The sequence below is a fragment of the Anneissia japonica genome, unplaced genomic scaffold, assembly GCF_011630105.1.
Source record: "Anneissia japonica isolate Jap-2015-1 unplaced genomic scaffold, ASM1163010v1 scaffold1889_len2455224_cov183, whole genome shotgun sequence".
Lineage (NCBI taxonomy): Eukaryota > Metazoa > Echinodermata > Crinoidea > Comatulida > Comatulidae > Anneissia > Anneissia japonica.
The window spans coordinates 169,410-182,774 of NW_022752980.1; the positions used below are offsets into that span (position 1 = coordinate 169,410).

Sequence of the window (13,365 nt, forward strand, 5' to 3'; positions counted from 1 at the left end):
TCTTTATACTGTGCTAACGGTGCTGCACAGTCAATCTGACATTCGAAAATAGTATTTCGTTAATTTATGATTATTTATTTTATTTGAAGAAACTTGCGATATCGACTGTTTGAATGGCGGAGTCTGTGTCATCTCGGAATATTACGGTATCGAAAACTGTCAGTGTATGTCTGGTTTTTTTGGACCAACATGCAATATAAGTAAGTTTGTACTGTCAAAAATGTGGATTACATATTGAACCTTATATAATAGTAAAACTAGAGTGCAAATATATTTAAAAACTTTAGACAACCTAAGTTCCATCTGAAAAGATTGGACAGTATATAGTGTATTTGAATTAGTTAAAATCAACATAATAATTATTTGATAATGATATCAAGTTAAAGATACGATAGAGACAACATTCTGAAAGAATATTTATTATTCAATTATTTTTTACTTTACGCAGATGATTTTGCATTATTAAGGACATGTTTCATTGACATTATTACATGTCAAAACCTTTGGCTATATAATGTTAAAAAAAATGATAGTTTAGTGTTGATTATTGTATTCAGAGAAGCATTTGAAAAATTAGAAACTCAACGAGTTTACTGGGAAGGCGAAGTTCGGTGACATTCTTCCAGATCAGCAGCAGCACTTCGGGGTTAACATGAGAAGGCGCACTTCAGATTCCTGTGTGCAGGAATCCATCCTGTGTGCAGGAATCCATCACATAAAACTAAACTGAAGGCAGAGTGCAAAAGGACAGGGAGGGTATGTTAACCCCGAAACCAAAGTGCTGCTGCTTTACTGGTAGAATTTTATCAAATTTAACTCCATAGGTAAGGCTTGTTAAATGGTTAATTCTACCTTATCAGCAGCGCAGCAACTTCCGCGTTACCATTGATATTTTAAGCAAAGGTGAACACAAGATATAAAAGATCTCGTGAAACAAAGTTCAACAACCCCGTAAAATATGTACCGTATCAATACCATTGTACATTACATATTTTATCTTAAAGAAACATTTCACAACATTGGTGAAGAGGGAAAGTGTAGCGATACGTAATGATACCTTGAGCGCCACGACCTACCTATACTAGAACAGCATAGTAACGGCACACATATAACATGGCGCGCAGACAGTAATAAATAAAGCTGTTAAATGTTCATTGATGTGTCAAGATCACTTATTCATTGTGTACTGTAATACTAATATAAGGATCAACACAGCATCTCAATATACCAAAGGCAAGAGTGTCCACTTTTAAAAATACGCGGACTACTTGAGAGCCTACGTAACACATTTAATTGATAAAGATTAGCCCGCCAAATAAATTAAAGGAAACGCTGCAATTGCCACTGAGTAATACGCATTCCGACGGTCGATGAACGTCAAGAAACAAAGGTTGAATTAACTTAATTGCTGATTAATTCTAATGCATTCATCTTAAAGTGCCGGTAGATAACTGAACCATTAAATTGAAAGGTTAACAAATTATCCGGTATAATACTTGCCCGGTTCTAGTTTTCAATCAACAAATAAAAATGGGGGAAACAAATTCAGGGTCATCGGTTCACAAAGCGCTCAATATTATTTTTGGTCCTAAGGTACGCTAGCTCATAGTCAATGGCCTGCGGCTCAGCGAGAGAAAGCTTTGCCTCAGGATAACGATTAAATCGGGATTCGAAAGGTACTTAATGAAACTCAATCGTACAATTACGAACACATGAAAAAATTAAAGGATCCTAAATAATTTCTTATTATCGATATAACGTCCCAATTGACCTGCTACACAAAAGGATTTTGACCATAAATTAAACTGTTAATCCTACTCATATAACTGACCTCTTCTAATCTCGGCTTTTCTTTTCTTTCGTTTCTAATCTGGCTAATTACAGTACGGTATTGTCTTTATTAAAAATATTTTTTTAAATGTCACTTAATAATCCATTTCAAACTAATATGTAAATGATAGGCAAATCATTATTTGTGAATCATTATCTTTTGGATAAGAATGGCCATAGAAAACTACATTCAATAACTTTTAGGATCCAGTTTTTTCATCCTAGATAAGAGTCATTATTTTATTTGGCTCTGTGTATCACTGAGAAACAACAAGAAAGTGGAGGAGTTTGAACATTGTTCAGGTTGTAGTGCATTGTACGACACGGGTAATCTGTATCGCCATCTCAAAATACTGCAGGTTTCTAGATGGATACTAAGATAAGGCATATGCTCATAAATTTAAGGATTATATGCATAGATAGGATCTTGAATTGTGTGATAGGCTGGACGTTTATAAGTGTGTTTGTTGGAGGTGGTGGGGGGGGGGGGCGATGTATACCTGATATTTAACAATTTGGATAAACAAAGTGATCCTACCTTAAACAAGTTCTGTTGTCTGTTGGGTACAAAAACAACTTGGATTTACTCAAATTTGACTGCCATGCAACATTTTCTGTAGAGAAGAAGATTTATTATGTTTTAAGTACTGTATTACTGTACAATTCATTTTATGCATTATTTTACATATGTAAACATTCTCGTAGCCCAATCTCATCAACAAAAAAGTTTTACCAATGTTTCTATACCATATTCCCTGCACAGTCTATAGAAAAAGAAGCATAAAAAATGACAAAATTTCATTTATAGTCAAAATGAGACTATAAAAATTACCAATAAATTAATAAATTTACTTTAAAATCATCTTTGACATTACTTGTAGTAAAGTAAAAAATTGAAAAACAGCTATAGATAAGCATTGATGTGAGTGACAGATTTTAAATATTAACCTACAAATGGCGTCTTTAATAACTGTTGTCCTCTGATAAGAAGCAATTTGTAGGTCAATATTTAAAATTTGTCACACTCGCATCAATGCTTAAATAATACATGTGGTCATATCGCAACAACAAATATATATACATATATACATATACATACATACATATATATATGTATATAGGCCTATGTATATATACATATATACATGTAATCCTCATACCCATTGGGAGATGATCAAATGCAATGTCAGAGGTGCGACTATCAGCTTTGCTAGTAATCGATTTAAAAAAGAGGTATTTTGACACTTATTCCAAAGAAATGTAAATCGGCTTTATATTTTAAAAACTGGCGACCGATTACATTACTAAATACGGCTTATAAAATTATTGCCAAGAGTGAGCTAACAAATTAAAAGAGTGTTACTTTCCATAATTCATTCAGATCAGACAGGTTTTCTTAAAGGTCGCTTTTTTAGGGAAAAACATTCGCTGAATTTCAGATGGTATTAAATATACTAAAGATTAAAATATTCCCGAAGTATTACTTTTTCCTTGATTACAAAAAAAAAAAAATATTTGATAAAGTTTAACGGTGCCTTTATTCAAAAAGCACTGGTGAACTTTAGATTTGGAAAAACGTTTTGCAAAAAATTCAGTTAATGTACAATGATTTTTTTTAAGTACCTTTGTGGCAAAAACAAGCCAAACCAGTCACTCGTCGCAAATTGTGTTTCAGAGAAAATGGCCAAAACAAGCTGGAATTTCAAATTTTTAAAAATCTATTTTATTGCACTAAACTAACCTTTATATATGTACACATCATTCTATACAGTTAATTTCCCCATTTTCAATGTTAAAACATCACTTTTTAAGGATTTAAAGATAGTTTCTGCATGAGAAATGCCTGAAATCATAAACTTTGAAGGCTGATTTCTCATATATTGTTCTTTAAACAGCTGTGTGTTTAAACGCTTGAAACTTCATAAGGAAATGTCCGATTTGAATGATTTTTTTACCATTATAGCTATTATTTTACTCTCTAACACTGTATTAATAACTCAAAATCACTTTTTGCGACGAGTGACTGGTTTGGCTTGTCTTTGCCACTAATAAGCAAGTCATTGTGGAATACTCGATTCGGGTTGTTGTATTTTCCGAGTTTAAGTCTGTAAATTGAAAACTTAGCAATAAGTTTATTAATGTAACAACAGTTGAAATTTCTTGAGAAGTAACCAAACAAAGCATGATGCAAATCTAAATTTTTTTTTTCCGGTATTTTTTCGTTACAATTTCTTTCAGCTCGTCCCAAATACAATTAATACGAGGGGACAAATATAAAAAGTGTTCGATATTTTCTATTAATTGAGCATTACAGAAGTTTACAAAAATGTGTTTCAGTGATTCCCATTTGTTTTAAGTAGAATGTTTGTAGGGAAACAATTATTTAAAATTTCCCAGTTTGTCGAGAACACCCTTGGGTAGTTGGAAACTGAGCATAGATTGTACCAGATATCATCACAGTTAAAATCATAGTAATTTAAACGGTGTTCCCAATTAGATTGACAACTTGGTGTTTTAAAATACTTTTGGATGAGTTCTTTTTTTATTAAGCAATTTGTTATAAATATATTGAAATGAATTCATTCATTAAGTACAGACCGGGTTGAGTGTCGCGCGGGTCACTCGTTTGATTGAAATTTGCATTAAACCATTGTTTTAGTATTGCTCTAAAAATCATAAAATATTTCATCATAAATGATTCCTTTCTTTGAAATCTATCTTTAAGATGTTTAAAAGATCGTAATGTTTTGTTTTCGTTAAAAAGATCTTTGATATAAAGGATATCGTTATCTACCCAATTTTTAAAATATAGTTGTTTGTTTCAATATTCAATACAGGAGTTACACACCAGATAATTTCATTTGCGGGATTGTTGATGTCCAACACTTTTCTTGGGCTTTTTAGTTCGTACAAACATAATAGGCTTTTAACATAATAATCATTTGTTTGGCTACCCAAAATTGTATTGTGTTGAATTGCAGAATAATTAAAATTAAGAAACGATGTGTGTGGTACAATACCTCTTAAAACTGACAGTGGGATGTTTTTCCATGCTGCCATTTCATCACTTAGTATTCGTTTGATCCACTTGATTTTAAAAGTACTGTAGCTATAATTGTGGGTAAATGAACCATATCTAACCCTCCTTTTTGCTTATTCTCAATAACGGTCGTCCGTTTAACTCTTTCCTTTTTTCCCCAGAGGAATTTATAAAACATTGTTTCCAAAGACTTAATAGCCCATTTTGGGACATCGAGTACCATTATTGGAAAAAGAATTTGGGAGATTAAAAGTGCATTAAAACAACTATTTTACCTTTCAAGGAAAGGTGTCTCATATCCCATTGAAAAATAATGTTTTGAAGTTTTTCTATTTGCTTGCTCAATTTTTTTTTTTATATATTTTTAGCCGGTACTGTGTTTGAATATATAATGCCCAAATGCTTTTGATTTCCCGTCTTTTTTCCAATTGATGCCCTCGATGTTGTCTTTTATACTTACGTTGCTACCCAGCCAAAGGCCTTCTGTTTTATTCTTATTTAATTGCAAACTTGAAAGTTGAGCGAAGTTGTCAATAATTGTGAACACTTTTGCAATGGATGCATCATCGCCGAGAAATAAAGTATTGTCATCTGCATAGCTAGTAATTTTGATTTCGCTAATCCGATAATTTGTGTGTGGAAGCTTGATACCTTTTACATCATTACTTAATTTAATATTTAATGATAGAATTTCAGCCCTAATATTGAAAAGATACGGGAACACCGGAATGAAGTTCAATGAATTCGGATAACCAACTGTTGTGATTAATACAACTTTTTGTACCATAAAATAACGTTGAAACCCACGAAAAAAGGTTGGACCAAAGTTAAATGTCTGTAGTGCTTTTATGATGAAGTTTCTATCTATGGTGTCAAATGCTTTGCTGAAATCAAAAAAGATTGCAGCACCGGGAATATTTTTGTTTCTGAGCTGCCCGAATAACGTCCTCAATTGTACGAATATTTTCACCAATATATCGCCCTTTCATAAAACCTTTTTGATCTGTGCTAATTATATCGCTAATACCGTATTGAAGTCTATTGGCCAGTGTTTTGGCTGCAATTTCATAGTCTATGTTGAGTAGAGTCAAAGGGTGCCAGTTTTTACAATCTCTGCTGTCCCCTTTACCCTTAAAAGTTTGGACAATGACCCCCTTGATTGGGTTTGTGATAGCTCACCATAGTCATTTGCCTCATTGAGACTGTTTACAAATAATTTGCTTAATTCATCCCAGAAAAGTTAAAATTCCACGGATAGGCCATCGATTCCAGGGCTCTTATTTAGGGCCATGTCGTCTAGGACTTTTTTACATTCCTTAATTGTGAATCTCTCTTCACATTGTTCTGCAAAAACCCTTACTAACTGTGGGTACTTGAATGTCTTGGATAAAATTATCGAACTGCTCCGATATTACTTTGTATGTGGAAGTTGTGCTATACATGGATTTATAGTATTTCACTTTTCGTTAATTATGTCATCATTATCATGCAATTCTCTTCCATCCTTATCGATAACACTATTCATCGTTTTCTTTTCACTGTTGTATTTTCAATACCCAAAAAATATTTTGTATTTGTTCACCCTTTTCGACCCACTCGCACATAGCGCGAATTTGTGCTCCTTTTGCTTTATTTTTCTAACGCAATTTCATGTTCTTTAATTGTTGTTTAAGTTGTTCGTTAACGATAGGACTAGGGCCATTTTTAGATTGTGCGTTAAATAGGTCTTCTAATTCGTTTTCCAGTCGAGATATTCTGTTTTTACTTTTTCTTGCTCTTTGTTTAGAAAAATCTTTAATATAACTTCTAATTCTGTTCTTACAAATATCCCAAATAATTCTATGCGATAGGTGTACATCGAGATTCACACTCCCTGATGATATGCTTAATATTTTCTTGAAGTTGCTTATCAAAGAGATTGATTTTCCAATAACCTAGACCGCTTTTGAAAGTTTCAATTTTTATATAGATCTCTATAATATATTTATGATCAGACTTGGGTAAGTGATTAATTTCTGTTCTTTCTAAATTGTTAACAATTTGCTTATTTATAAGGAAGTAATCTAATCTACACTTAATTACTGGGTTATTTTGTTTCCTGGTAAATTCTCCTACATTGGGGTGGCGCCAGATATCTTGGAGGTCTTGTGTTTTATTGAGAGTATATAGCAATTTTACACTTTGACGTATGTCAGTGTTTCCACCAACCTTATCAATTATTGGGTCTATCACAACGCTGAAATCTTCTCCAACAATCACTTTTCCCGCCAGTGTTTGTAGTTAGAGAGAACCTTGTTCATTTCGAAAAAAAAAGTTTTTCCTGCACTCACGATCGTTGGGTGCGTAAATGTTCCATAAACTGTAATACGTGTTGTTGGAGCTGAAATGCAAGCCTATGTACCTTCCGCCGTTCTTGTCATGCACTGTATCCACCTCTTCGATTTTGCTGTACGGATTAATGAGGATAATTATGCTTTTCTTTTCCACTGTCTTTGGCAGTCATTAAAATCTGCTTTGGTGCAATATGTTTCCTGGAGTAAGATGATCTCCGCTGTTGTTCGTTTAAGGAAAAGAAATAATGAACGCCTATTGTTGCGTTTGCGAAGCCCGCGGACATTTGCTGATATAATTTTGAGGTTCATTAATTAAGTAGATTGATTAAATTGTGTTTGGTGATAATTTTTCTTTCAATCAACAGGGGAAATCGGAGGGTTCCTTCTTTTTTCATAGATTGTAGGTAAGATAACGGCTCTATCAGATTTTTCCTGGGGTTCCACCATTTGTTTGTTCTGACCAGCACAAATTTGTTGAACAATTTCTGTTATCTGTGGTGTGCCGGTCGTAGGGTTTGCGAATGTTTTCTTCTGTTTTTGATGTAGTTGTTTATCACTGTTCTCAGTATCGGTGGTAATTTAAAAAGCACTGGTGACCTTTGGATTTGGAAAAACGTTTTGCAAAGAAATTCAGATAATGTACAATGATAATATACAAAATACAACAAGCCCGTAGCCAGGGGGGTTCGTTGGGTGCGAACGAACCCCCCCCCCTTTTTTCAACAAAGTCTGGTTAGCCTACACCTTGGGTCTAGCCTAGAGCCTATCATCACTTAAAAAAAGTCCTACTTTAATACCCAATTGTTAGGCCTACCTAGTAATATAAAAAAATAGATGAAAATAGGGCATTTTCAACTGTTACAACATTATTATTTATTCAGTACAACCGTGTAGGGCTAACCGCCCAAAATAGGAACAGGACAGGGCAGCAGCAGCAGAGCGTATCGCCGATCTTCCCGAGACGATCGTCGGCCACCATATATTATATTACTATGGATGCAATATTTTATTGTGCAGTATGACCATTAGGCACCAAAACCTTGACTCAGAAATACCGGGATGGTGTCCGGCGGGGGATAGTTTCACACCTGTATATATAATAATAATACACTACAACCAACCATACAAACCATACTAGTAAATCATTATATTATATTATATTATATTACTGTGGATGCAATATTTTATTGTGCAGTATGATCATTCAGGCCCCGAAGTCTTGACTCAGAAATACCGGGATGGTGTCTGGCGGGGAATAGTTTCACCTGTATAATTATATATAATAATAATCGGGATAATAATACACTACAGCCAACCATACAGATTTGTTTCGGTTCTTTTTATGTTACTGATTGTCTTGAGTGAGTACTGTACAGTATGATACAACTTCCGAAGTGCTATAAGCCATACAGTACTTCTTATTTCTTAAAAAGAATAAAAATAAAGAATAAGCCATAGGCCTACTGGTCTCTTTGGAGTTTGTATCATGCTAATGTAGGCTCTTGTTAATTTACCAGTACTGTAGTACTAAACTAGTAGTTTTTGTTTTTTGTTTTTTTATCTTTGCCTAACTCAAAAAATTACCTCTTTAATATACATATTTAAAAAAAATGTATGGCCTCTCAAATCAATTAAATAACACCTGTAAATGTCTAGAATGCTGGAGCTTCCGGGGGCTTGGCCCCCTGGACCCCCACCGCGCCTTTTTCCCATGGACCCCACCGGGGGCCCGTGGCGGCACCCTGGCCCCCATCCAATGGTGCTCGCTTCGCTCGCAAGTGCCCTTTTAGTATCAAAAAGAACCCCCCTATAAAAATCTTGGCTACGGGCTTGTACAATTTAATACAAATTTTATCTTTCGCGTGGCGTAAACAGGGCTAAAACTCTCTCCGTATGTATTTATATTATGTGCTGAAATGTTCGCAAATAGAATTTAGCAGACAATAGATATAAAAGGTACGGTATCACTCTAAAAAAAACAATAGATAAAAATAAGTTTATATGAAAACGATAATTCATATTATCTGGATTATGGATTTAATTCAATATCTAGCTTTTTGATTTAGGCCTATAAAAGAATTCTCAAAATGTTCTGGACTATGTATTAATTCCGACAAATACCGCGTTATGCGAATAGGAATTAGTAGACATAGTAATATTAGTACATAGTAATATTAGTACAATCTAAATGTAAATTCACTCAGGAAACTTGCATAATGACATGGAACTGTCTATGCGCATGGAAGACTCGAGCTCTTACTTTGGAACAATTATACATAATAAGTTTTTCATTCCAAAATTAATTTACTGAATTTGCATTTTGCTAAGCCCACCACTTTCTGTTATCAAGAATGTGCAAAATGTGTTATTCAAATTTACTGTGGAGTTTGAACATGCCGCACGTCAAAAGTTGTTAGGAGGTCCATATATTCGCATAGGTGAAACGTTACCTAAACAAAAATGATAATGTAAATGGAAATTATTCTTTGTCCACGAATTTAACAAATATTGCAAAATGTATTTATTTGAATGTAATTTTGACGTTAATTCAATTAGGCCTATATTCCAATAAATAGGCCCATCCTATGGTTTTTATCTGGATGTGATCATATGGATGTAATAAAAAAATTCCAGTTAATTAAGAAATGTGTTTCATTAACAACAGCATCTGTTAATAAATAGGAAACAGAATTTGGATAGTCATTATAAGCTTAAGATAATTGATTCACCAATATGTAATCTATGTAAGGGGCTATCCAAGTTTGTCGCATCTATTCTATGACTGTACCATATAGCGTCTTATTACATGGAGAAACTTGAATGTTTCTGCAACAGGAAGCATATATATTCCATATGCTTCTAAAAAAAAAGATATTCTTTAGTGTTAATAATAGTAATTATATTGTTAACAATGTGTTACTCTTAGCAAAATATATTTTAGATGTAAAATTTAAACTGATATTCCAAACATTAAATAGTTTATAAATGTATTAAGATATACAGAAAGGATCGAGTATATCGTTGCCAGAAATAATAATACAGGCTGCATTTAAAGATAATGAGAAAGGTTGCTCTAATATTTTACCGAGGGGTTTCACTCTTGTCATAATTGGTAAAATGTTCTTATATTAGGGAAACGATTTTGAATTTGTGATTAATTGTATGTATTAATTTCCTTCTGTATTAATCCAATTTGCTATGTTGCCGCTGTGTCGACGAAATTGTTTTTCATTGTATATATTTTTTTTAATGAAATAAAAAAAAAAACAGCAAAGTCAATGATTACAACTAGATAGGATAAACTACTTCATACACTATTTTGCTAGAATCTTCCCCCAGACAGAAAAATATTTTCTTTTACAGTTCCAAACTCTGAAAAGTCCTACCATAAAAAAATATGATCCTCTCCTTCCATTACTTCCTACAAAGACTATTTTCTACAGCTTACTTGAAATATACTCGATTTTGATAATTTTTTGATAATTTGATTTTTTTTTTAATTGAGTATTTTTTTATTAGTATAAAACAAAAACTCAGAAGGTAACAAAGAAATGTTGATTGAAAGGTATCTAAATTTACAATACAAACTGATAAAAAATACAAGACATCAAACGGGATAAATTTATGCCTAAACTAAAAAATCAACATTTGACAAGGATAAAAAAAACATGACTTATAATATACTAAATATACAAGAAAATATATATTAAATTTATCACAGGGACGTCAATTCAATCATTATACAGTTATCATTAAAATTTAAAAAGTATAACCTGCATCGTGAACGTTTTTCACCATGGGGCCAACATGTACGAAGTATTACTTTGTTTTTTACTCTCCATCTGGCTTTTCCTATTTTCTGTTTTGTTTAATTAATATAGATATTTCTTTGGTGAAATTTTATAAAGTTTAAAAGTTAATATGAAAATTATTATTATTACCCGTGATAGTGTTACTCCCACTCAACAGTTCATTGGACTACCTGAACCATTAAGTAAACCAGGTGAAACTGATGAAGTTGGAAATGTAGCTAACAAATAAAAAAAATAATCGTGCACTTGGTCAAGATAGAAACTAATCAATGACCAAACGTCTTTTGAAAAGCATCGATAAACTAAATGCATTGGTGAAGCAGTATTAGCTCCACTTCAGAAAGAAAATAAAGAAAATAAAACATTTAAAAACATTACACTAACAATTTTAAGTAACTCACATCCCAAAATATTATCCTTAGTAGCATCAAATAAGATCGAAAACATGTAAAGCTCGTAGCAGAGGTTATCAATTTTCTCTAATTTCACTAATACAAAACGATTTAAGTAACCATATTCTACAATTAAAAAAACAAAAAGGTGTTATAAAAAACTTATACAACTTGCCGTAAATCAGTATTGTTGGACCTAGATTTAAAAAAAATTACACCTATAATGTTAAAGAAGCAAATAATGTAATATATTACTTAAAATGTGAAAACAACGATTTTGAGTAGTTTGACATAAGGAAGTATTTTAAAGGCCAGTTCGACTTTATACGAATAAAATTGTAAAGTTTATAATTTTGTTTTAATTATTTGAAAAATTCATTCCGAATTCTTTACATATAAAATAGGAATATGATTAAAAACTCATTTCTAAAAATTATTGGTATATTGAAGTGTAACATTTTTTTACTATTAAAGTCACGAATTAATATTTTGACTACTTTTACTTCTTTTTCCTTTTATAATTTGTAGCGCAAACCAAATGTGATTTCGAGGATCCATACATTTGTTACTTTGATCAAGATAAACTAGACGATTTTGATTGGATAAGAACATCTGGATCAACACCCACATCTGGTACTGGCCCTTCATATGACCACACCTATGGAACATTAGAAGGTATTAAAAATCTGACATGAATTTAAATTTCGTAAATGAAATTGTAAATTCTTAATAAAAATATTTCTAAAACTACAAAAAAATAAATAAATAAACTGCAAAGAAATATAACAACAATTATCTCTTAATCCCAAAACGTTTATTTTATCATTTGCCTACAGGTTCCTACATGTACATCGAAACTTCATATCCGCGATACAACAACGAAACCGCTCGTCTTTGGACACCGTCATATCCTGCAACAAACGGCACATGCGTCAAATGGTTCTACCACATGTACGGTGACACAGTGAACACATTGAATGTGTATATAGTCAATACAGAAGGTAACGTTGGTGCTCCTGCGTGGGGAAATAGTAACGATCAAGGAAACATTTGGCGACTTGGAAAACTGTCAGTTGAAACAAAGAGTGCATTCCAGATAGTATTTGAAGGAATTGTAGGAAGTAGTGATAAAGGTGATATTGCTTTAGATGACGTCAGGATTATCGATGGGGCATGTTTGAGAAACGGTAAATTACACTTTTAAAAATATTTATTTTGCCACTCGTCCTTTTGCCGCTGCTTTTACCACCTACGTACTGTAGTAACAGTCTGTGAAAAATAAGGGGGTAACTTAAATAAGTAATTGTAATATATATCCCCCACGCACTTTCTTACAAATGACTGAAACGCTCACAAAGAGTGTAGCTGAAGAAAAGCTAGGAAAACTTATAGTCCCAACTTTAAAATCATGAGAAACATTGCCGAAAAAAGGCTTTCCTCACGTTGAAAGATCATAAATATCACCAGCAAAGCAAATGAACTCATCCAACGCTGCTGATAAACAACAAACTTCTAATAAGTAACTAGGTGTAGTGCGATAAACTCATACACTAAAACATCACTACGTCATATCATAAAAGAAGAGAAAAAAAGGCAGCACCCACAAAATTAACAACGCAGCAAAATAAATTGCTTCAAAGCTTAAAATTGGAACCATATAAAAACCATTGATGAAGAAAGCTTTAATAACATTCAAAGACCATAACGAAAACTTTTTACATAAGCCAAACTACAGACTAGTAAAAACATCAAAAATCATAGGCAAGATCATTCTCGACCGGATAATCCATGACCTCTTCACAAAAACACAAATAAACAAATGGAAAAACACCATTTCTGTCTCTGAATGATTTAAACCCATGCAGCACAAATTAAGAAGACCATCTCTTTTAACATTGCGGAAATCTTAATTCTATCACAAATATTGTTAACAGACGAAATCTAGTAAGCACGAAAGC

General features: G+C 32.8%; 1 protein-coding gene across 2 annotated transcripts in view; it reads left to right on the forward strand.

Moving 5' to 3' along the window:
* The window catches only part of LOC117122536 (MAM and LDL-receptor class A domain-containing protein 1-like), a 114,460-nt gene that overhangs the window by 28,473 nt on the left and 72,622 nt on the right, over positions 1–13,365 (forward strand). For both annotated transcript variants that reach the window (XM_033268129.1, XM_033268130.1), the window contains exons 5-7: positions 90–200; positions 11,936–12,082; positions 12,244–12,594. In XM_033268129.1, coding sequence (XP_033124020.1) covers positions 90–200; positions 11,936–12,082; positions 12,244–12,594 — 609 coding nt within the window. The remainder of the gene's footprint in view (positions 1–89; positions 201–11,935; positions 12,083–12,243; positions 12,595–13,365) is intronic.